This window comes from Perognathus longimembris, chromosome 18 (assembly GCF_023159225.1).
Source record: "Perognathus longimembris pacificus isolate PPM17 chromosome 18, ASM2315922v1, whole genome shotgun sequence".
Taxonomy (NCBI): Eukaryota; Metazoa; Chordata; class Mammalia; order Rodentia; family Heteromyidae; genus Perognathus; species Perognathus longimembris.
The window spans coordinates 240,450-265,831 of record NC_063178.1 but is presented as its reverse complement, the minus strand read 5'-3'; the positions used below and the strand labels follow the sequence as shown (position 1 = coordinate 265,831).

The 25,382-nt window shown below is 43.6% G+C and overlaps 1 protein-coding gene across 1 annotated transcript in view; it reads left to right on the top strand.

Moving 5' to 3' along the window:
* The first annotated feature begins 5,102 nt into the window (after positions 1 to 5,102).
* Nup133 (nucleoporin 133) overlaps positions 5,103 to 25,382 on the top strand; it is a 40,569-nt gene continuing 20,289 nt past the window's right edge. The window contains exons 1-12 of the mRNA XM_048367837.1: positions 5,103 to 5,362; positions 7,935 to 8,053; positions 9,308 to 9,411; positions 10,395 to 10,502; positions 12,143 to 12,277; positions 13,204 to 13,374; positions 15,079 to 15,234; positions 15,702 to 15,772; positions 19,687 to 19,834; positions 20,547 to 20,694; positions 21,312 to 21,469; positions 23,215 to 23,306. Of these exons, the coding sequence (XP_048223794.1) occupies positions 5,181 to 5,362; positions 7,935 to 8,053; positions 9,308 to 9,411; positions 10,395 to 10,502; positions 12,143 to 12,277; positions 13,204 to 13,374; positions 15,079 to 15,234; positions 15,702 to 15,772; positions 19,687 to 19,834; positions 20,547 to 20,694; positions 21,312 to 21,469; positions 23,215 to 23,306 (1,592 nt within the window). The 5' untranslated portion in view covers positions 5,103 to 5,180. The remainder of the gene's footprint in view (positions 5,363 to 7,934; positions 8,054 to 9,307; positions 9,412 to 10,394; positions 10,503 to 12,142; positions 12,278 to 13,203; positions 13,375 to 15,078; positions 15,235 to 15,701; positions 15,773 to 19,686; positions 19,835 to 20,546; positions 20,695 to 21,311; positions 21,470 to 23,214; positions 23,307 to 25,382) is intronic.

Below are 25,382 nucleotides of genomic sequence, written 5' to 3'. Positions count from 1 at the left end.
ACAATGAACTTCATTTGTGGCTGTCCCTTCTTACAAGCTATGGAGATTCAGGAATAAAGAAACATCTAACATTACAAATAGAGAAAAGTGAGTAGTGATCATAGCTACAAACTTTCTTCCTTATGGGAGATAGTGTCCCTGCATGTTGGCTATTTAAAAAAAATTTTTTTGGTCAGGCCTAGGGCTTGGGACTCAGGGCCAGAGCACTGTCCCTGGCTTCTTTTTGCTCAACTAGCACTCTACCTCTTTAGCCACAGTGCCATTTGTGGCTTTTTATGTGTATGTGGTGCTGAGGATTAGAACCCAGGGCTTCATGCATGCTAGGCAAGCGCTCTACCACTAAGCCACATTCCCAGCCCCTACTGTATGTATTTTGTCTAGTTGTTTCACTTGAGCAGCCACCTTTCTACCTCTTACTGAGGACCAGGAACTGATGACAGGACTCAGGAGTCTGCCCCTCAAGAGCTTCCAGTTTGGAAGGGGGTGGGGGAGGAGAGAAGCAAAATTAGTAACAAGAAAATAGCCAAATACTGCATAGGTGCTATACCTAGCACTGGTTTTTTACTTTTTTATTCTCAAGATGATGTACAGAGGGGTTATAGTTACATACTTAAGGTAGTGAATACATTTTTGTCATACTTGTTAGCCCCTTCATTTTTTTAACCTTCCCAATGATGGACATTGTTGTTCTAGTCTACTATGCTTATATTATCAATAAAACAATTCCTTCCAGGCTGAGTGATATGTACATTTCTTTCCTTTTGCTTACTGTAATCTGTTCCTTCTTTCTCTCATTCCTCCCCACCCCTCCCCTCTTGAGTTGCTGAGTTTGCTTTCATCAATGTCCATTGCAACTTTTGGGGCCCCTCTACTGTATTTTTTTTCACCTGCTTTCCACGCATTCTGTGCCTTCCAGCTTCCCTCAGATGTGCACATGTATACACCATATGTGAAGTAAAGAATACAGGGTCCTCTAAATACTATAACGCTATTTAGGAGGAGGTCCTTTGCTTCCTTATCTTTGGAATTCAGTCTGGATATTATTTTAGGTACATATGAAGTAGTGTTTGGGTTTTACTTTTTGGTGCCTTTCTCCCAAGACCTTTTGTGGTCTTGCTGTGAATTGGTATCTTGGGTCCTGTTTTCTTTGTCATGTCTCTATTATTTAACTCTAATACCTGCATGTCAGGGAGACCATGCACTATTTGTCTCTCTATTCTTGGCTTGTCTTTCTCAACATGATTTGTTCTAGTTCTATCCATTTCCCTACAAATGCAATTATTTTTTTTATCATTTCTAATAGCTGTGTAGAATTCCACTGTATTCAGGTACCACATTTTTTTGATCCATTCACTTGTAGTGGGGCATCTGGGCTGTTTCCATTTCTTGGCTATTGTGAATAAATGGGCTAGCACTATTTTGGCCCTATTTTGTTTGAGTGCTTGCATGTTATTGCTGCTCTGACAGTCCTGTGAATTGTCTCATTTTACAGAGGAGGAAATAAGCACAGGCAAGTTGTGAACTAATGAGCATTGAGGGTATGTACAGTTTCAGGTAGAGTGGTGAGAGAAGATACTGGGCCACATCAGGTATGCTTTAGTTCTGTGATGAAGCTGAGACCTCTTAGCCTACATATATAGAGAGCCAATGAAGGGTATGTAACCAATTTAGACAATAAGCAAAGTAGAACATCTAAACCTGAAACTGATGTATTTTGTTGTGCCCTTCCCAAGCTGGCTTTCATGTGTAGGGTCTCACCCTACTTTGGACCTTGATAGGCTCCTATGAAATATCCATGAGATAGACTATTGTAGGCTGAACCTTTGTAGCATGCTCTTATGAAATAGGGCTCCATTTGCAGAAATGCATTTTACTCTGTAAAGTGCCAAGGCTAATAAAAATTAAAACCAAGGTGTCACAAGATAGTAAGCATAAAAAGGAAGGGCGTAATTGAATACCATTTGTACTTTGGGATATTGTTGGATTCAAGCAATCAACATTTACTGAACATCTCCCACTTTATTAGATTATATTTGTTCTTTGCTGGTGATGCCTCCCTCCCAAGCCTGGCGCAGGTCAGCTGGCTGACTTGCTGTTTTTGTATTGGCCTAGGAGGGTGTCACAGTTTTAAATGACTGAAAAATACCAAAAGAACATTTCAGGATTAATACATGAAATTTCAGTGCCTAGTGGAATCATACTGAACACAGCTACACTCACCCATGTAGGAGTTGTCTCTGGATGCTACTGCTCTACAACCAGAGTGGAGCATCTGCTCTTTTATGCAAGCAAATCTGGTGAATTAATCTCCTGCTCTAAAGAGTTCTAGGGGCTGGGGATATAGCCTAGTGGCAAGAGAGCCTGCCTTGGATACACGAGGCCCTAGGTTCGATTCCCCAGCACCACATATACAGCAAAATGGCCAGAAGGGGCGCTGTGGCTCAAGTGGCAGAGTGCTAGCCTTGAGCGGGAAGAAGCTAGGGACAGTGCTCAGGCCCTGAGTCCAAGGCCCAGGACTGGCCAAAAAAAAAAAAAAAAAAAAAAAGAGTTCTAAACACTGAAACTCAGTCATCTTTAAAAAGTTCAATGGCAATTAGATGGAAATTAGATTTAATGCCCTGAAAATGGAATGCATCTGCAAGACATAATTCTGGCTCTTTCTTGTGGCTGGAAATCAGGGTCTGGGCACTGTCTCTGAGCTTTTTTGCTCAGGGGTAGTGCTCTACCACGAGCCCACAGCTCCACCTGAGCTTTCTGGTGGTAAATTGGAGATGAATCTCAGGACTTTACTGCCTGAGCTGGCTTCAAACTGTGATCACACTGCAACCTGAGTAGCCCCAAGTACTGTGTGTAAAATTTATGTAAATAAAAGGATAAATTGCCCAGGCATCCTGCATCATTTAAATCATCCAATACACACATCCACATGTGTTCTTTTTTATGTTAAGTGGAAATACTGTAAATCTCCTGTTGGTCATTTATACATCCTGTGGCTTTACTAAGTAATAGTATCTTTGTTAAAATCTATAGCTTGTTTTTAGATAAATTTCTAAAGGCAAAATTGCTAAGTTTAAAAAGCATGTGCAGGGGCTGGGAATATGGCCTAGTGGCAAGAGTGCTTGCCTCATATACATGAAGCCCTGGGTTCGATTCCTAAGCACCACATATATAGAAAAGGTCAGAAGTGGCACTGTGGCTTAAGAGGTAGAGTGCTAGCCTTGAGCAAAAAGAAGCCAGGGACAGTGCTCAGGTCCCGAGTCCAGACCCCAGGACTGGCAAAGAAAAAAGAAAAAAGAAAAAAGCATGTGCAAGGCCAGTCACCATAGTCTACAATTCCAGCTCCTTGGGAGCCACAGGTATTTACAACGCTGGTTATCTCAACCATGAGATATCACTGCTTTTTTGTTGTTGTTTGTTTTTGCCAGTCCTGGGGCTTGAACACAGGACTTCATGTATACAAGGCAAGCACTATACCACTAGGCCATATTCCCAGCCCCATCACTGCTTTTTAAGGGTTTACTTATTAGTTATACAAAGAAGTTTCAATTCCTTGAGTTAGGTTATGAGTACAATGCATCACCCCTTCCATCATTCCCCCATCCTATCCCTACACTCAAGTTCCAAAGTTCATTTTTTATACAATATACATCGAATATAATGACTGTATTTGCTCATCCTTCTTCCCTCCGTGTGTACCCCCTCTTGTTGCTCTCTCCCTCCAAACATGTTTCTAATTCCTGGAATCCATTTATTGAACAGTTCAACAGTCCTGTTTTTATCTCAACGAAGATGTAGTGAGCCTACAGAGAATCTAAGCTTTCTTTTGTCAAGACAAAAGTAGATACTTAAGATACAATTATGTTCATGCAGGAGCAGAGGATAAAAATCACCCATTCTGTGGAAGGCAGTAAGAAGACAGCGCTGAACTAAAGTTTGAAGTACGAGGTAAACACCTATGGGCCAACAGGAAGAGCTAGTACAAACGAGTGGAAACTTAGGGATAGAAAAGTCAGCCAGACTTAGTTCACAAAGGATTCACCAAGGAGCTTAGCAAGTAACAGATGGACAGTGGTCAACCATCGGGTTTGCCTGGGTTCATCCGGCATTGTGGAGGGCTAGAGAAAGGCGGGGCAGAGGTAAAACGAGCCCTACCCCAAGAACCCCCACAAGAGGCACGGGTTTGGGCGCGGCCCCGCTGCTAGGACTGGGATTAAGGCAGAGGCCCCGCGGGCAACCTCGATTGGGCCTTTCACGGCCTGAGGAGTGGGGCCACACGCAAGTCCAAGAAAGGAAGGACTTGGGCTGGGGATATGGCCTAGTGGCGAGAGAGCTTGCCTCGTATGCATGAGGCCCTGGGTTCGATTCCCCAGCACCACATATACAGAAAACGGCCAGAAGTGGCGCTGTGGCTCAAGTGGCAGAGTGCTAGCCTTGAGCAAAAAAGAAGCCAGGGACAGTGCTCAGGCCCTGAGTCCAAGGCCCAGGACTGGCCAAAAAAAATAAAAAGAAAGGAAGGACAGCAGGCGGGCTGGAGATGAGGATCTGCAGAGTGAAGAGTGCCCTGAAGAGGCGCGGACGCGGCTCAAATAGTAGTGACGTCGAGGAGCGCGCCTGCCTGCCGCTCCGTCCCGCAGTGAAGGGCACCATCTTCGTTTCCCATCCCAGAGACGCCGGGACCCCTCCCCCTCCGGCCTCCCGTTCCAGAGACCCCCCCCCAACTCTGGCCTCCCTCCCCGGCCTCCCGTCCCAGAGACCTCGAGGCCCCCACCCCCGGCCTCCTGTCCCAGCGACCCCGAAGCCCCCCGGCCTCCCGTCCCAGACTCCAGACTACAAACCTCCTGGGGATCGCTCCGCAGGAAGCTGAGCCTCCAGCACCACAGCACGCTCATTTGATCCCAACTACGCCCCGCGGCCCGGCGTCGCACATCGTGTCATCGCTGTGCGCCCTCCCGCTCCCTTTCAAGCCAGGCGCTGCGCTTGACGTCATCGCTGTGCGCTGTGCGCTCACTCGCTCCCTCTTGGGCCACGCCTCCTGGCTTGGCAAGGCGCCTCGTGCGGGGCACTGACGTCTTGACGTCATCGGCATACGTCTCCCCGCCCCCTGGGCGTTCAACACCTAGCGCGCTAGGCCCGCGCTTCTGTCCTGACGCTGAGGCGGCCCGCCGCGGTGTCTTGCAGTCATGTTCCCGGCCGTCCCTTCTCCGCGGACCCCGGGGCCCGGGTCCAGAAGAGCCCCCCTGGCCGGAGTTGGGCCGGCGTCCACGCCTCGCGCGGCCAGCAGGAGAGGCCTGCCCGTGGGGGCTGTCGTCGGCTCCCCGGCGCTCTTCTCGCCGGTAGGCCGGCGAAGCTCTCTGAGCTCCAGGTAGGTGGTCGCCTGGCCGGGCGCCCTGCGGGCTCGGGGCTGTAGCCGGAGAGTGGGGTGGTGTCTTCGGAAGACTGGAGGGCCGGGCAGCGCGGGCAGGCGTGCCTTTACTTTGACTGGGCTACCAGTTTGAGCACTCGCTGCAATTCCCGTGTCAGAAACTTCATTTCTGCCCTCAGGTTAAGCTTTCATCTAGGTGAGAGTGAACAGAACTAAGGGCATTTTAGTGCTGCTACCCTCATTCTGGTGTTCCAGTCTTAATAAATCGGCCACAGTTTACAGTGCCATCATGATCAGACATTTCTGGTGTTTTATGTTGTTGTCATCATTCTATCCAAACTATTTGACTATTTGGCATTTGATGGATGACTACCTTCCAGTGGCTTCGTGAACCCAACTGACCAAAATGAAAATGCATCGCAAAATGAGGCAGATGAGGAGTCTCTGAAGTGAATACCCTGTTCAGTATTTCTTTTTCCAGCTCAGTCTGTAAGATACCCAATGTATTTATTTGTGTGCAACACGAGGTATTAGCAAGCTTTAATTTCCATTTCATGCATGAAGAGCAGGACACGTTTCCCTCTTTTTATCTCTGTACTTTAACCCTGTTTTACTAAAATCATTGTGAAAACTTTAAAAAGTCTCAGCAACTGCACAGTTTCCTCCTTGTTTACTAGGTACAAATTCTCACTCATTCTTGAATTTTATAGTGCTGGGGATCAAACCCAGTGCCTTGTACATGCTAACCAAGCACTCTATCAGTAAGTTAAATTCTTAGCCTAGGTAGCAGTTCTTTTTTTGCTTTATTGTATTTTTTGCCAGTCTTGGAGCTTGGACTCAGGGCCTGAGCACTGTCCCTGGCTTCCTTTTTGCTCAAAGCTAGCACTCTACCACTTGAGCCACTGCACCACTTCTGGCTTTTTGTCTTTATGTGGTGCTGAGCAATGGAACCCAGGGCTTCATGCATGCAAGGCGAGCACTGTACTGTTAAGCCATATTCCTAGCCCCAGCAATTCTTGCTAGGAATTCTTATACCACCACAGTGTTAAACTAAAAATGTTGAACAAATGGGCCTAGAAGTTTTAACTCTGTAAAAGGAGGAGTACAGTTTGAACTGTTGCATAGCTGTCTTGGAGATGTTGCTGCAGTTACCCACTAGATGTCTTAAGTCATGTAAAGGTTTGAGTTTAATTTGTCACAGTTTATCTCATCTGCGAAAGCTATTGATTTTAGAGTTCTGAATACAGCATATTCCGGTCATTAATAGACACAAGAGAAAAAGTTCTTTGGTAAGTTTCTCATTGTGCTAGACTTCTTGTTCTGAGGACTTGAAAGGTGTCCACAGCATGAAATGATCCACTAAAACTGGAAGTAGAGTTGTGGCTCAAGTCATAGAATGTTAGGCCTGAGCAAAAAAGCTCAGGGACAGCGTTCAGGCCTTGAATTCAAGCCTAGGACTGGCACACACACACACACACACACACACACACACACACACACACACACACAACAAATCCCATAACCCCTGAATAATTGTTACTTGCTTAATGTCTGATACACAACTATTTTGCTACTGTTTATTGGTAATTATCTGGCTTTTGGCTAAAAAATGGGGAAAAGTCTGAAAAAACAGGTAAGAGCACCAATCCATATCACTGATGGAATTTTGCTTTTTCTCATGTATATAATCCAGAACTTCAGAAGCAGGTGACATTTGTTTCTTAGTAGTTTGTTCTGCTCATCTTTTACTAGTGAATTTTCTCTACAGGAAAACAGTAAGCATTGAGTCTTTGATTTTTTTTTGTTAAAATTTATGTATATAAATTATTCAGCTAGACAATGGTAGATCATGCCTGTAATCCTAGCTACTCTGAAGGCTGAGATCTGAGGACTGTGGTTCGAAGCCAGCCTGAGCAGGAAAGTCTGTAAGGCTCTTATCTCCACTTAACCGCCTAAAGGCCAGAAGTGTAACTGTGGCTCAAGTAGTGGAGCACCATCCTTGAGCCAAATAGCTCAGGGGCAGTGTTTGGGCCCTGAGTTCAAGCCCCAGGACCAGCACACACAAAAAAGATAAATACGAATAAAGGAGCCTCCCCCAAGGGAAAAGAAAGAAAAAATATTTAGTCCTTTAAAGAAGAAACAATTATAAGGGAATATACTATACCCATGTGTTTTGAAAAGTGCTCTTTAAAGTGCTGAGCCTGAGGCAAGGCTCAAGTGGTGAGCATCAGCTGTGATAGGGTGTGTGGGACCCCAGTGAGAGTGCGGTTGAGTTCAGGCTCCAGTACTGGCAGAAAATGCTGATTTCCTGAGAAGAGACATACATTTATACATTTCAGTTACCAAACATATGGTCTGGAGCCAGGTTGTCCTGAATCCTGTCAGGTTATTTTTTGTTGTTGTTCATGAAAAATACACTTAATTCACAATACACTTGATCTTTTTCCCCCCACTGGTATACCACCATCATCTTGTTACCAAAAATCTCCTTACAGTGTGATCATGTACATAAAGACTAAGGTAGTATAAAATATTAATGTCTGAGTGAAGTAATATGGTGTCTTTTCTTTAGAGGAACACCAACACGGACAGTCCCACACCAGTCCATAATGGAGTTTGTGAACTATGATGTAAAAACATTTGGATCATCTCTCCCTGTGAAAGTCATGGAAGCCCTAGCCATGGCTGAGGGTAGGTGGCATCTTTGCTCCCATTAGCAATTGAAACAAAACCTGGGTCTTGCATGGAGGTTGACGTTTGGTCTTTCTCTGAGATATCCTCACCTATGGAGAGGAGCAGGGAACCTGGCTAATTTTTCACTGCAAATGAGATGTAAATTCAAGAAGCAGAATGAATTATTCTAACACAGCAAATTAAGTTTTTAGTGGTTGTGTCATTTCTGCAAAATTCAGACCCGTTTCAAAAGTCAATGAAGATTATTTTTTTTAAAACTGGGTGCAGGGGGTCGGGGGAGTGTCGGCTCAAGGAGGCTGGGAAGGTGGCTTACTGGTAGAGTGCTTGCCTAGCAAGCATGAAGCCATAGGTTTGATTCCTCAGTACCACATAAACAGAAAAAGCCAGAAGTGGTGCTGTGGCACAAGTGGTAGAGTGCTAGCCTTGAGCAAAAGAAGCTCAAAGACAGAGCCCCAGCCCTGAGTTCAAGTCCCATGACTGGCAAAAAACAAGCCAAAACCTAGTGCTTTGTGTGGGGGTTTAATAATGCTGTAAGCGTGAGTAACTAGAAGGAGTGAGCTAACAATGGGAATGAATGTGGAAGAATGTAATTGAAGTAGTTTGTTTTTAATGTAGAAAAATTGAACAATGAAATCTATTTAAACTGTTTTAAGAAAGGAGAATAAGGGGAAGTGTTAAGGGAGAGAGATGATTTATATGTGTGTGAAAATGTCACAATGAAGCCCTCCCTTGTACAACTAACATGCTAATAAAGAAAAAAAGTAATGTAGTAAGGTGAAATTCTACCTTCATTTCTGTATTCCATGTAGTATTTTAGAGGCTGTGTGTACCAATTCGTACCACTTCGAACATTCTTCTGGAGAACTAGGCATAGGAGTTGGGGGTGGGGAGTGGACCACATAAGAGTTAGCATAGGGAGACTGGGAGTGTCCATTGCCCTCCATTGCTTTAGTGCTTTTGTTCTTTTATTAAGAGCTCTAGGCCTTTGTCCTTTTTTAGAACTTTTTTTTTCTTTTTTGCCAGTCCTGGGGCTTGAACTCATGGCCTGAGCACTGTCCGTGGCTTCTTTTTGCTCAAGGCTAAGCACTCTACTCCTTGAGCCACAGTGCCACGTCTGGCCTTTTCTGTTTATGTGGTGCTGAGGAATCAAACCCAGGACTTCATGCATGCTAGGCAAATACTCTACTACTAAGCCACAGTTTTTCATAGTTGCAATTTAAGATTAATTGCATGCCTCATTTTCCCCTTCAGTTGATGATCCGCTGTCTGTCTTTGTGGATGAAAGTGGATGGGCTTATCTGGTTTGCAAAGAGAAACTCCTCATTTGGAAGATTACTCCATCACCTGTGACTAAGGTAAAGGCTTTTTAGAGCTGGAAGGACATGCAGAGGAGTTGATGGAACATGCTAGTATGAATCTGCACATGCATTATCTGTGATGTCAGGTACTGAGTATACATACTGATTTTTATGCTGGTTTAAAAAAAAGTTCTTTCAATATTTTAAAAACTTAACATCTGTAATTTCTTCTCTTCCAAAAACTCCTGGGCATCAGACTAAGTGGTGTCACTGTCTTCATAGTAAATGATGATCCTCACATTTCTCACAAGCTGAAGTTCTCTTGGTTCTGTAGCTGGGCTTAATCTGCTCTAATATTTAGCATCATCTTCCTTACAGTTTAGTCTTTTCTGGAAAATGGGCTTAGTCTGCTCACTACAGTGCTCTGCTTCCTGTCATGTACCACTTTACTTAGGCACACAGGGTCCTAGTTGCCTTTGTGTGTGTATCCATGTACATGTGCATGTGTGTGCCCTGAGGACTAATTCAGAGCCTAGTACTTTCTAGGCAAGCATATTTCCACTGAGCTAAATCCCTAACCCCACACAGAGACTTTTTCCTGTGCCTTTACTGTGTTGGCACCTACCACAGGGCTTAATACTCATCGTATCTGTGGAAGTGATGCCCTTGAGGCAACCCTTTCATGATACTTTATTTTCTTATGTACTGCCTCTCTGATCATGGACCAACCCATTCTCCTAGACTAACCAGCCTCATCTCTCTCAAAGGCGCTGGGAAATCTGCAAGTGTAGGGCCCTCTGGTGCCCCTAAGCCCCCTTGGTACTTTTATTATCAGGGCAGTGAGAGCAGGGGACTGAGCAAGGCATGGATGGCTGGGCTGGTGGGTCTGGTTTATCTTGTGAAGTTCAACTGCCTCGGGTCCTGAGGGCCACTTTTGGTAACTGAGGCTCCAAAGAATGGCTTGTGGTATAGGGGAGGAAATATAATCTTGGCCTTCCAAGTGTTAATGTAAAAGAATTTTTGTTTGGTTCGTTCTGCAGCTGTCCGTTTGCAAGGAGCTTCAGCTACCGCTTAGTGATCTCCACTTGAACACTGACCTGGTAGCCCTGTCTTACTCTGCTGCTTCAGGTGAAACACATTCCATTCAGGTAGGTGGCTTAAAAACTTACTGAGACCTGAAACCTTGAAGCTACTACAGGAGCAAGTAGGAAAACCATTACAACTTAATTTTATAGGCAGGTGTTTTCTCAGTAGAATTCCAGGGACTCAACATATTGGAGAGAGAATGGAGAAATGAGACTGCACAGCAATGGACAGAGTTACCAATCTAAAAAGATAGCCTAAAGAATGGGAGGTCTGGGCTGGGAATGTGGCTTTGTGGCAGAGTGTTTGCCTAGCATGCTTGGACCCCTGGGTTTGATTCCTCAGTACCACATAAACAGGAAAAGGTGGAAATGACAATGGCTCAAGTGGTAGAGAGCTAGCCTTGAGCACAGAGAGGCTCAGGGACAGAGCCCAGGTCCTGAGTTCAAGCCCCAAGACCCACAAGAAAAAAAAGGGTGGGGGGATCTTTACTAGCTATATATCTGACAAGGGCCTAATATCTTGAATATACAAGGAGCTCAAGAAACTAAACTCTCAAAGAGGAAATAAATCAAATAATAGATGGGCAAAGGATCTAAATGGAGGCTTCTCTGAAGAAATAAGAATAGCCAATAAACAAAGAAATGTTTAGCATCTCTAAAGGAAATACAAATGAAAACAACATTGAGATCCATCTCACCTTAGTAAAATTGGCCATCATCAAGAATACAAATAACAATAAATGCTGGTGTGGATGTCAGGGAAAGGAACCTTATTACACTGTTGGTGAGAACATAAACTAGTGCAACTACTTTGGAAGCCAGTTTGGAGATTCCTCAAAAAAAATAAACATAGAACTACCCTATGACCCAGCAATAGCACTCTTGGGCATCCAGAATATTACAGGTGAGGATATGCTAAAGACACTTGCACATCCATATTCCTTGCTGTATTATTCATGATAGCCAAGCTGTGGAAGGAGCCCAGATGCCGTACAATGGGTGAATGGATCAACACAATTTGACACACACAATGGAATTTTTTGTGTTGTCCTGAGTTTGAACTCGGGGCCTAGGCACTGTCCCTGAGCTTTTGTGCTTAAGACTAGTTCTCTGCTGTTTGAGCCATAGCTCCACTTTGGCTCGTTTGGTAGTTAATTGGAGTTAAAGAGTCTCACAGGCTTTCCTGCTGGGGCTGGCTTCAAACTTGGATCCTCAGTCACACAAAACTGAACATGAATGTGATACCAAAGCTAGAAACAACATAGGATCCTTTGGCAAGCCACACTCAAGGCATGAGCAATTTCCAATAGTAAAATGAAATGGCCCTTAGATGCTACAACTACCTGGATGAGCCTCAGCTCAACACAGCAACGAAGCCTGACTGCTGTGCTTTTCTATGTGATCTCATTGTTCTGTATCCTATAACTGTGGGCACTGGATTGTTAGGATTAGGGCTTGGCAGGGCGCGAATGCCAAGGGACAGTACTAGGGTGTTTGGGGGTGGCAGAACTGTTCAGTACCATTGTGGTATGCAGTTAATTACAACCCACATGTTAAAATTCACAAAACCATGCAAAAGAAGGGAAGTCAATTACCCAATTAGATTATTTTAAAACTAAGAGTTCTTGTGTCTGTTCTCACCTGTTAGATTCTCAGGGTTAGGCCTTCTGTGGTTACTGACTGTACTGTGGTTTTGTTTTCAGGCTGTAGCTGTTATGGTTGCCACCAGAGAGGGATCTGTCCGCTATTGGCCAAGCCTTGCTGGGGAAGACACCTACACAGAGACCTGTGTGGATTTGGGAGGCGATAAGACATGCATGTTTCTGACAGCAGTACAAGTGTGTGGTGGAAATACTTTTGTTTCTATGGGAAAGCTATGGCTCTGGTTGGCAGTAAAATCAGAATGATTGAACAGGGGCTCTGGCCATGGAGGCCAGGGAAGGATGGACTATAAATTAAGAACAAGGAAGAGAAGAGTGAGGGCCTGTGATTGGAGCAGCTGGGTGAAAGGAGCTATGGGCTTCCCTCATAGGATTAAAGTGTCTTTGTCTGGTAGGAGTGAATGGTGTTAATCTCCTTAAGATTGCTTTAGAGAGTAGCTTAGAAATAGACATTGAAGAGCTGGGAATATGGCTTAGTGCTAAAGTGCTTGCCTCAAATAGATGAAGCCCTGGGTTCGATTCCTCAGCACCACATATATAGAAAAAGCCGGGAGTGGCGCTGTGGCTCAAGTGGCAGAGTGCTAGCCTTGAGCAAAAAGAAGCCAGGGACAGTGCTCAGGCCCTGAGTTCAAGCTCCAGGACTGGCCAAAAAAAAAAAAAGGAATAGACACTGAAGCATGCATGCAAGCATCTCTAATTTTACTAAAGAAATAAAACATACTTAATTTGTTGAACTGCAATATGTTCAACCTATAATTTTAAAAATCAGAAAAACAGGAAACTTGCAGGTTTTTTTAGTTATCTTATGTTAGTTATACACAACTTTTATATTAGTTATACAGAAATGGTTATGTGTTCTTAAATTATTTTAATAAAATAGTGGTTTTTTTATTCTTTTAGATTTGTATAGCATGGGAATATTTTTTTCTTTGTATTAAAAAGTTTTTTCCTAGTATGGATGTTGAATTTAGGACTTTGTACTTGCTAGGCAAGTGCTCTACCACTTGAGCCATGCCTCAAGTACTACAACCATTTTTTTGCTAGTTCCCTTTATCATAATGTTAATTGTTTTCCTGAACTAATCTCACGGTATTCATTTACAGGGAGGAAGTTTTATCTTGTCCTCAGTGGGATGCCAGCTGATTCGGTTGATACCAGAAAGCTCAGGGAAGATTCACCAACATGTCCTGCCTCAGGGACAAGGCATGCTCTCAGGAATTGGCCGCAGGGTTTCTTCCCTTTTTGGGATTTTGTCTCCGAGTAGTGACCTCATGGTAAGTCTATAAAATGTCTGGCTTATAGTAAAATACTTGGTTTCTAAGTAAAGTCAGTGAGTTGAAAGCTTCCGATGAAGTTGGCATTGTCTCCATATGAATCAGAGCTATCTAGAGTGTGTATTTTAAAGATTAATTTGACTTTTTAGCCTTGATGAGAAATATGTCCTTTCTTCCAAACCTGGAAATGGCTCATATTTACACTTGTTGACTGGACTGCTGTCCCACTCAGCCTGGGGGAGGGAGGATAATGGGAATAATGCTTTAGGGAGTGCCTTCTCTTGGAGCTGCTCTGCGTTTCTCTTCTCTTCTCATCATAATGACTGTCTATGAAGTATAGCACTGTGTCCAGTTTGCCGACAATGAAGCTTTTATGACACTGTTCTTTGGGTCTCCCTGTCTGCTACAGCGCCTCAGTCATTTGCCAAGTGCCTCTGTCTGTCATGGCTCATTTTTACCCCTGGCTGCCTGTTCCTGTCTATATGCCTCTCTGTACTCTGCTATATCTTACCCAGGGTTCCATTCCAGTCCAGTTTGCTCACTGCCAGCCCTTCCTGCCCCATCATTGGCCAGAGTTTTGGAGACAGAAATAGAGACAAGAACTTCACTCAGAACTGTTATATTCATCCAGTTTAGATAACACATGTCTGCTTCATAAGTCAGTTCCTACTTTGTAAGTCAGCCATTAAACACTACATATGACAAATTTTACACATGCTGCCTCTTCCCCCAGACTTGTTTGAGAACAGGTCTGCTCAAAAGGCATGGGAAACACCCTGCTTGTTTACTGGGTTCATAGCCTTACATAAAATAATCCACTATATGTTTCTAATATTTTATTCTTTTTTTATTTCCTTATGTATTTATTTACTTTTTTTTTTTTTTTTGGCCAGTCCTGGGGCTTGGACTCAGGGCCTGAGCACTGTCCCTGGCTTCTTTTTGCTCAAGGCTAGCACTCTGCCACTTGGGCCACAGCGCCACTTCTGGCCATTTTCTGTATATGTGGTGCTGGGAAATCGAAACCAAGGCCTCATGTATATGAGGCAGGCACTCTTGCCACTAGGCCATATCCCCAGCCCTACTTATTTTTTTTATTGGCACTAGAGAATGAACCCAGATCCATGTGCATACTAGGAAAGCACCTTATATCCCAGTTACTTTCTCCCCCCCTTTATCTTTTTTATTAGAAGTACATGGGAGTTGTTGGGTTGTTTTTGTTTTTGTTTTTGCCAGTCCTGGAGCTTGGACTCAGGGCCTGAGCACTCTCCCTGGCTTGATTTTGCTCAAGGCTAACATTCTTATCATTTAAGCCACGGTGCCACTTCCGGCCTTTTTCTGCTTATGTGGTGATGAGGAATTGAACCTAGGGCTTCATGCATGCAAGGCAAGCACTCTTATCGCTAAACCACATTCCCAGTCCTGCCTTCTTAAGTTTTAAAGAAAGAACCCTTATTGTTTTTCCAGTTTAACAGGACTTGTTCCCTAGAGGCGGACCTGGTAACTTGCCCATCTCCCAGCTCTGTTCTTCCTGGTCTTTTTGTGCTCTGTTTCTTTCTGTTTGTGGAGGTCCTACTTTGTTTTCAAGGTCTTCCTTCAAATCTTGACTGAGGAATGCTGGTGGGATGAAAATTTAATAGCCATAAAGCATAAAATTCATGAATCCAGCTGGAATCCTGTTTATACATGTATTCCCCTTCACTGCAGTTGGCTGGTGTTCTTTGGGACAAAGGAAATTCAAGCTTCTATAGTTTGACAAACTCAAACATCAGTAAATGGGAACTGGATGACTCCTCAGAGAAACAAGCTCACAGTTGGGATGTACATCGAGCTCTGAAGGAAAACATCACTGATGCTATTTGGGTGAGGACCAATAATGTTTGTGTCTGTGGTTCATGTTTATGGTGTGTGATGGTTTATGGTATTCCTTTCTTATTTTTGTTTTGTTTGTTTGCTTATTTGTTTTGTTTTCATATAGTCTTGCTGTGTAGCCCAGTCTAGGCTCACATTTCTCCTGCCTCTGCCTCCTGAGTGCTGAGTTACTGGTATTATGCTACCACACCAGTCCTTCTGCTCTGTCTATCTGAACACATTTCTATATAATCTGGCAGGGCAAAGCCATCAAATAAGCCAAAGTAGTAGGATGTCCAATCTCAACCTGTATTGGAACTTACTGATTAGTTACTTGATGAAATTATTTTTCAAGTGTACATTCCTCTCAACAGCTGCTGCCACAGCTGTGGTGGTGGCACTTGACTGGGTGCTAGGGATACAGAGGTAAAAAGGTCGCACTTGTCCTAGGGATCTTATGTTTTTATATTTCCATCCAGGGATCTGAAAGTAACTATGAAGCTATTAAAGAAGGAGTCAACATTCGATATTTGGACTTGAAGCAAAACTGGTAAGCCGTTAATTTGTTGTAAGGAAATTAGATAACAGACTAGAGGTATATGGTTCAGCAGTGGAATGCCTAGCTAGTAAGTGTGAGGCCCAGATTTCAAACGCCAATCCTGTAAAACATGTATAAATAGGGCTGGGGATATAGCCTAGTGGCAAGAATGCCTGCCTCGGATACACGAGGCCCTAGGTTCGATTCCCCAGCACCACATATACAGAAAACGGCCAGAAGCGGCGCTGTGGCTCAAGTGGCAGAGTGCTAGCCTTGAGCGGGAAGAAGCCAGGGACGGTGCTCGGGCCCTGAGCCCAAGGCCCAGGACTGGCCAAAAAAAAAATATATATATATATAAATAATACTAAGTCATAACAACTTACTTGAGAAGTCAGTTGCACTAGCTGTTCTAGTGCCATTCTCAGCCTTCTGCTCAGCCTCCTGCATGGTCTTGCTGTTACCTAAATACTAATTCATCCAGGAACCTAAGGCTTTCCCAGTTGAAAGCAGTATGTTCTTACCAGGGTGTCTTTCTGTTAGAACTGTTGCTTGTCTACTCTCAGCTAGAGCAGTTCTTCCCTCACTTTGTCTTCAGGTGACACTAAGACTCTGCCCTTTTGCTGTCCTCGTGAGTATCCCAAGCTGTGGTCTGTGTCTTCTTGTGGTGACATTGGATACTTGTGTTCTGGTGCTGAGGGAGCTCTGATGGCCTAGCTAATGGCTAAGTTGAGCAGGCAAGGAATAGGACTAAGCTTTGTCTTGGTATTACAATTAGAACTTAGTCATAGTTTATGCTCCCAGTGAATTCCTCTTACAAACCATTCTCTAGCTGGTTGTGGTGGCTCACACCTATACTCTAGCCCCTGGGAGGCCAAAGCAGAAGTTGACTCTATTTCATATGTTTCAGAGCAGTCTTTACTGTGTTCCTATTTAGTGTAGCAGAACCAATTCTGCATGCAGGGATAATGCAGTAGTTACCCTTCTGTGTGAGTTTCTCTTTCTGCTGTTGAAGCTCTTGATGTGCTCCTCCCTCACTCACAGCTGGCACTACCATTTGAGCCCCGTCTCCAGTCCATCATGCCCCTTCCTACAGTCTGAAAGCCTTCTAAAAGCTACCAGAGAGGTGAAATAATAGTATTTATTTCCCACAAGCATTTTGGCTACATACAGTTTACATGTTTTCACATATCGTTAGTGGACTTTTGGATATAGAGGCCTACTGCTTCACAGTGAATTTTCAGATTTGGAGGTAGGTTGAAAATCGGGGACAGAACAAAATGTGCTTAGGAATTGCTGTTCTGGGGCTTGGCTCCCCAAGCATGCACTTTTTCTTTTTCTTGGTAAGAAAACAGTATAATTTAATGACTCTGAAAAGAGTTGGTCACAAGTTCTGCTTAGGATAGGTGAAAGTTTAAAACATGGTTTAGGGGGCTGGGGATATGGCCTAGTGGCAAGAGTGTTTGCCTTGTATACATGAGGCCCTGGGTTCGATTCCTCAGCACCACATATACAGAAAATGGCCAGAAGTGGCGCTGTGGCTTAAGTGGCAGAGTGCTAGCCTTGAGCAAAAAAGAAGCCAGGGACAGTGCTCAGGCCCTGAGTTCACGGCCTAGGACTGGCCAAAAACAAAACAAAACAAAACAAAAAACATGGTTTAGGGTAACAAAAAAATACAAAAACATGTTTGCCAACTGTAAAGAATGAATACATACACTCTTTTTCTAGCCCTTTCCCTTCTTAGATTTGGGTATAGTATGAACAAATTAACCAAATGTTCCATATGCTTTCTTCTGACCACTCCTTGCTAGGCAAGCGCTCTACTACTTCAGACATACCCTTAGCCTTAGTTCTCATCTTCTTTCTTCACATACTTCTTTTCTGGTACTGTCATATAGCACTTTTTCTTAAACTTTCTCTACCTGTGCTCATATGAATCTGCTCTCTCAGGTTGTCAAAGTCTGTGATCAGACATATGGAGAATTTGCCCCATGCATGAGTGTCTTCTGCTTAGGAGGAAATCCTGTCCTCCTGCAGTGTTACCTACAATCTGACAACCTGAATCTGTATTTTAGTGTGCAGGCTATCACTTCTTTTACTACATACTGATAAATTCCAGATAGGTATTTTCATTTTAAATGCAAGCTTTAGCCTTTGGACTTTTTTAATCTTAAAATTTTCACCTTTATTACTTCTCAGAATGTTACTGTATTTGACTAAAATAGCTTCATGACTTTCAAATAAGGCTTTTTTTTTTTTTTCTTAAATGAAGATGTCAAGGAAAACTGGTCCTAACCTCACTGTAAGGATGCTATTTGTTAGTCATGTCTCTGCTTGGTGGCATGGTGATATGGCCCATACAGTGTCCTCATGCAGTGCCTTCATAGACACTTCAGGACTGGTGCCCAACACTCCACATGGGAAGGGAAACCCCAGGGTTCTTTCCTCTGAGACCCCAGTCCAGCATTTCTTGTGCATAATGTTCTTAGGGGCCCTTTCAGACACTAGCAATACATTCCAAATTGGAGAAAAAAAAAATCTTGAATTCTCTTGAATTACAGGCTTGAGTCTGGCTTCTTTCTTAGTGCATTTGAAGTTGACCATGATTTTCTTTTCATTGCCAAATAGTAGTTTATTTTGTGTGTACCCCAGGCTTATTTACCTACTCAGCAGTTGAAAGACATTGGGTTAGCCTGGCACCCGTGCCTCACACCTGTCATCCTTCAGGAGACTGAAGTCTGAGGATTGTGGGTAGAAAGCCAGCCCAGGCAGGAAAGCCCATGAGACTTGTATCTCCAATTAACCCACAAAACACCAGAAGTACCTTATCTTTCCTACTTGCTCAGTATGTCAGCGTAGCTATTTTTGCCAGTGTGTGTTCATAATTCTCCTACTTTATGACTTTATTTCAGGATATGCTGTTGAGAACTAGTAGCCAAAAGTATTTAAATGGGTTTGCAATTGCAGTTTTCTTACATTATTAGGATGTCTCATTTTTCCTTTCGTTGAGTGTATAGATTTTGAATGTAAACTGTATGGTCTGTCAATCACAATATTAAACCAAATAACCTGTGTAAAACTGGTTAAGACAGGGCTGGGGATATGGCCTAGTGGCAAGAGTACTTGCCTCGTATACATGAGGCCCTGGGTTCAATTCCCCAGCACCACATATACAGAAAATGGCCAGAAGGGGCGCTGTGACTCAAGTGGCAGAGTGCTAGCCTTGAGCAAAAAGAAGCCAGGGACAGTGCTTAGGCCCTGAGTCCAAGGCCCAGGACTGGCCAAAAAAAAAAAAAAAAAAAACTGGTTAAGACAAAACAACTCATCCAGGGAATCCCTTAAAACAGTTTTGCTGATTATAGCAACCTGTGTGGACAATCATTACTAAATAAACGTTATGTCTTTGTAACAAGAAAAAAAAAACCACCAGAAGTAGAAGTGGTACAGTGCTAACCTTGACCACAAAAGCTCAGGGACTGAGCCTAAGTACTGAGCTCAAACCCCAGGACCAGGACACAAAAAAAGATACTGCGGGGCTGGGGAATATGGCCTACTGGTAGAGTGCTTGCCTCACATACATGAAGCCCTGGGTTCGATTCCTCAGCACCACATATATGGAAAAAGCCGAAGTGGCGCTGTGGGTCCAGTGGTGTAGTGCTAGCCTTGAGCAAAAAAAAGAAGCCAAGGATGGTGCTCAGGCCCTGAGTTCAAGCCCCAAGACTGGCCAAAAAAGAAATGGGGTTGTTTCAGTTTAGTCAAGCCACTGTAAATATTTGCACACGTGTTTTTATGAACAGTTTTTGCCTCCACTGTGTTAATATTTAGGAGTAAGATTGTTAGCATATGTAGTGAGTGTGTTTTTAAGTTTATAAGGATTTCCAGGCTGTTTCCAAAGAGGCTGTGGCCTTCTTTGTTTTGTTTTTGACTAGTGATGGGCTCCTGGTCTTGGCAGCAGCTTGGCACCCAGCTGACAGTCCCTGCCTCATCTACTATTCCCTGATAACAGTAGAAGATAATGGCTCCCAAAAGTCGGATGCAATCACTGTAGAAGTCACCCAGTATAACCCTCCTTTCCAGGTAAATTAAATCACAAAAAGGCAGCAACACATTGACTTTGTATAGCCGTTACACACTCTTGGAGGTCACATTCTTTGAGGTTCATCTGCAGGGCTTGGAAATACTTCCAGGCTGGAGGTTCAGTTTTGAGCCCTGCATATTACAGAAAAAGGGTTGTATTTGTAGACACTGGTGCTGGGAACTCCTCAAAGGTACACTAAGCTGAGAGGCAGGTTCACTGAGGTTGAGCTATGGACCGCAGTTGAATATGCTGCTAAGGACCCAGGTTCATGAGGGAGGCCAGGGTGTTCAGTCAGTCATGATCGCGTTTAGCCTTGTATTACAGCGCCTGAACAATTGTGTTGAATCTTTTTTCTTAGTATGACTTCCTTAAGCCTCCCAGCCCTCAAACCATTTTTTGTCAATTCTTTTGGTATTAATTGCTTTCCTGAATTGCAGGGAGGAAGGACTAATATCTCCACTAGGAACTTCGGAGAGTAGGTTTCAGCATAGGAATTTGGGAGAGGCAGAAGTGTGCCTGTGCAATATTTCCAAGTCTCTTGTGTCTTACTTTACAAATCACCATATGGGTAGTGTTTAGGTTTTCAGGAGAATCAGTGACTTAGCATTTTATCATGTTTTATGGGATAGCTTCCTGACAAAATGTGATTATAAAATCATACAAGTATTTTTATTTCATTTCTCTTAAATATAATTTTAATTTAACTTTCAGTCAGAAGATCTCATTATGTGTCGGTTGATGGTCCCAAATTTTTCAAGCCAGGCAGCCTATCTGTACACTGAGAATTCTGTTTACGTATGTTCCACGGGGACTGGGAAGTCTTCTCTCCCCCCAGAGAAAATTGTCTTCACTGCACAAGGTATTGGTGCCACTTTTCAGAGGCATGATTGGTTAGTTATTCCTGTTAGTTTTGTTACCTTTCCATATGTGTTGCTTCAGACCTGCTTCTTCTGGGTATCGCTGTGATGTTTAATACCAAGGTGCAACTGCTGACATCACAGCCCATCTGGAAATCAAAGGGAATGAGATTCCCAAACATTTATACTTATAGGCAAAAATAGTAATATTTTTCCGAGGGTGAATGGCGAAGAAGAAAAGGAATGACACTGAGAGAAGTAATTGCTCATTGGTGAGGTTGACTTATTTCTTAACTAGTTGGTCTAGACCCCTAGCAAGAAGAACCCCGGATTCCTGGGTTTGGAGCTGGGTGGAAGAAAACTCTGAAGGAGTTCAGACAAGTCCAGCAGATGTTCTGCTCAGAGGTTTATCTGAGGGGCTATGCAGAGGACAGTCCAGGTGTGGCCACAGAAAGAAGCCTGGGGTCTCAAGGGTGGGAGAGAGAGAGGGAAAATATGTGTGATGGGCTTTAGACAGCATATTGTACTCTGTGTGTGCATTTGTGCATGTACAGGTGCCTTCTCAGTTGGTTAAAGTTTGTTGTGCTATTTATGTCTTTTTTTTTTTTTTCCATTCTAGGAGATGGCATTTTGGGTGCTGGCTCATATGGTGGTGTTCCTGTCCTTTTCTCTAGAAATAATGGTCTGGTGTCTATCACCTCAAGGGAAAGTGTGTCCCTGTTAGCAGAGGACTTGGAAGAGTCCTTGGCATCTTCTGTTGCTGGACCCAACAATGAGGTGATATGGTTGCATAAGATTGCTTAACTTTTTTTTGTCTCTGGACCTGGGCGCTATCTTTGAGCTCTTCAGCTCAAGGCTAGTGCTCTACCACTTTGATCAACAGCATCACTTCTGGTTTTCTGGTGGCTAGTTGGAGTTTTTGTTGTTGTTGTTGTTGTTGTAAATATACTGGTCCTGTGGCTTAAACTCAGGGCCTGAGACTGCTGTCCCTGAGTTCTTTTGCTCAAGGCTAGTGCTTTACCACTTGAGCTACAGCTTCCACTTTCAATTTTTTGCTGGTTACTTGGAGATGAGTTTGAACCACAATCTTCAGATCTGTTTTCTGGGTAGTTAAGAGTTACCAGGCATGAGCCACTGGCACCAGGCTGTTTGACTTTTTTATCAGAGCATTTTATTCATATATTTCACATAATCTGACAGTTGAAGAGATTTGAGATAAAACATCAATTCTAGTCAGGCACCAGTGACTCAATGCCTGTAATCCTAGCTACTCGGTAGACTGAAGTCTGAAGATACAGGTTCAAGCCAGCTTGGGTAAGAAAATCTATTCAAAATCTGTTTAAATGGAAAATACCTCAATATATTGACCCCAATGTATGTAGACTTTTTGTTTCATTTTTACAGAAAGTAAAAGGCATTTTGTTGTTTGATCGGGTTGGTGGGGGAGGGTATGCGCTAATGCAACTTAAACTGTGGGCCTCATGTTCTCAGTCAACTTTTTCTCATGCTGGCACCCTACCACTTCAGCCACACATCCATTTTTTTTCTGGTTTGGAGATGAGTCTCTCACATTTGTCTGTCCTAGCTGGCTTAGAACCCTCATCCTCAAATCTCAGCATCTTTTTTTTTTTTTTTTGCCAGTCCTGGGCCTTGGACTCAGGGCTTGAGCACTGTCCCTGGCTTCTTCCCGCTCAAGGCTAGCACTCTGCCACTTGAGCCACAGCGCCGCTTCTGGCCATTTTCTGTATATGTGGTGCTGGGGAATCGAACCCAGGGCCTCGTGTATCCGAGGCAGGCACTCTTGCCACTAGGCCATATCCCCAGCCCATGTGTTTGTTTTTTTGTGTAGTACTGAGGCTCTGAAATGGGGGCCTTGCATTTACTAGGCAGATGGCGCCATCCCTTGAAACTGTTTTGTGCTGGTTATTTTCAAATTAGGGTCTTGCGCCTTGCCTCAGCTGACCTGGACTGCAATCTTCCTATTTCCCAAGTTGCCAGAATGATAGGCACAGCTCTTTGGGCCCAGCCATATGCTTCCCTGTAGCTAGGGATGACAGGTGTGAGCCACCATGCCAGCCAAAGTAATGTGTTTAAAAGTTTGTTTTGTAATCATGAGGTTATTACAGTTCTGCTGTGTGTTCTAAAGCTATCTTAAAATGTTCTATTTATTTAAAAAAATTTTAAATCCATGTTTAATCTCATAGTCAGCCAGAATGCTTAGTAGTGCACATTATAATTAGCTGTATAATGGGAAACCTATGAAAAATTATATTGATCATGATGAAATAAATCCCTAAACAGTTTTACTCATGGTATAATCCCTGAGTTATTGCCTTATCTGTAGGACTTTGGTAATTTGTCTGCTACTTTGAAGAATGTCTGAGTATGTAAACAAAATCATGTAGGCCCTTTAGCTAACAGCTTGCATGGGTGTCTTATTCCTTCATGGGGTAGTGTAGTTCTTCAGCATTAGGAATATTCTGGAATATTCACTTCTAACCTTTAGCTTGTTTTTTTTGCAGAGTATAGTTTTTGAGACCTCCATGAAGAAGGAAACTATAGCACAGGAAGATAAGACAAAGCTACTGAAAGCTGCTTTTCTGCAGTACTGCAGGTACATAATATTTTGGATTGTTTGAGTTTAGTATCCTAGCTGCTCCAATCCTCAGGTCCTGACCCCATTAACTGGTGGCTGATGCGTAGTGGTTCCTTACTGAAGCGCCCTCATGGTTTAACTCTGCCTGGGTCAGGGGCACTGTTAGTGTGATTTTGTTTTTAATTAAGTAGTAGTCTTAGCCAGACATTGGTTATCATCCTAGCTACTTTGATCCTAGCTACTAGGAAGACTGAGATCCTGAGAATTATGGTTCAAAGCCAGCCTGGGCAGAAAGGTTCACAAGACTCCATCACCAGTTACTAAAGATGCTGAAAATAGAGGGATAGAGGTATGGATCAAGTAGCAGAGTGCCAGCCATGAGCATAAAATCTGAACAGGAAGTCTCAGCCCTGAGTTCAAAGCCCCAGTACTGGTACACATGCACACATACACGCATGTATGTTCACACACACACACACACAAACACAAGTAGTTGGCTGAGTGCTAGTGGCTTGTACCTGTAATCTTAGCTACTCAGGAGGCTGAAATGTGAGGATTGCAGTTTGAAGCCAGCCCAGGCAGAAAAGTTCCCATGAGACTCTTACTTGAAAACTGGAAATGAAGCTGTGGCTCCAAGTGGTAGAGAATGGTAGAGAATTCAAGCCCCACAACAGACCAAAAAAAAAAGTAGTATACTTTTTCCCCCTTCCCAGTTATAGGGTTTGAGATTAGGGTATCACGTTTACTCATTTTGCTAGCTGACTAGCATTCTACCACATGAGGTACACCTGACATCTAGTTGTTTGCTGGCTAATTGGTGATGAAGTCTTGTGAACTTTTCTGCCCTAGTTGGCTTCAAACTATGATTCTCTGGATCTCAGCTGCCTGAGTGGCTAGGATTACAAGTGTGAGCCACTCACTGGTACCCAATAAGCAGTAGTTTTTTTAACTTATACAGTCTTGGGGAAAAAAAGGATTTTTTTTCATATTGCACGTTTATGCTTTAATTTCCATTCTCAGGTTTGATTAATAATGTAGCAAGTCTCCATAGTTCTTAAGTTTGTTTCTTGTAGCTTCCATAACAGATTGCCATGAACTGAATTAGAACAACAGAATTTTGGAGACCAAAGCATGAACTAAGGGGGTCACCTCTCGGTGAGCCCCTGCTTGTCCTGGCTGCTTGTGGTTGCTGACAGCTCTTGCCAAGGCTTGCTTTGTAGATGGCTTGCTTCTGTTTCCATTGTCACATGACTTCTGCTTACTGTATCTGTCTTCACATGACCTTATTGGGATTGGACATCAGACTAAGGGCCCACTTGAATCCTTATCCTAACTAATTCTGTCTACAAAAGTCCTCATTCCCAGTGTTGCCTCCTAAGGCTCTAAATGGGCATAATTGTGGGTGAGTGTGGTAGCCTGTCAACTCAGTGCCGTTGGCTTAAGGTCTCCTTCGCGGAAGGGGCCTCACTCTGGGTCTGTAAGCAGTCTCTGAAGCAGTGTCACAGGGCCTCTAGCATGGCTGTGCTCTTCACTCCTAGGAGCCATATGCATTCCACTGCTGGGGAAACAGACTCTTTGTAGGAGGGTCATGCTGCTTCTGAAATGGATCCTCAACCCCAGGTTCTTCAGGAACCACCTAGCTGCCTTATCTACCGTCTGACCTACAACTGGAAAGATCTTTTGGAAAACTAGAACAGACTGTGATACCTGCTCCCCTAGTCTTTCTGTGGTCCTTAGGTTTGAATGCAAACCCAGGCCATGGCTTACAGGATGTTATGTGCTATGGTTTTGTGGCTTGTTTCTTCTGAATATGAGCCACACTTGTGCCCCTTGGCACTCTCCTTGTCCTCTAATGGCTCCATCTTGTTTCAGCTTTACAAGAGTCTTCTTTGTGAGGGCTTGCCTGTCTTTCATTTTGTTGCCCTTGAACTTCTCTTCTAGACTATCCATCCTGGACCATCTGTTCCTCTTTCATTGCTTCAGGTCTCCCAGAGGTACAGCTTCCTTACGAGCTGACAGGTGTAAATGAATACCTGCCACCATTCTCCCATCTTCTCTTGGTCTCTTTCTTCCAGATCAAGCCTTATGTACACA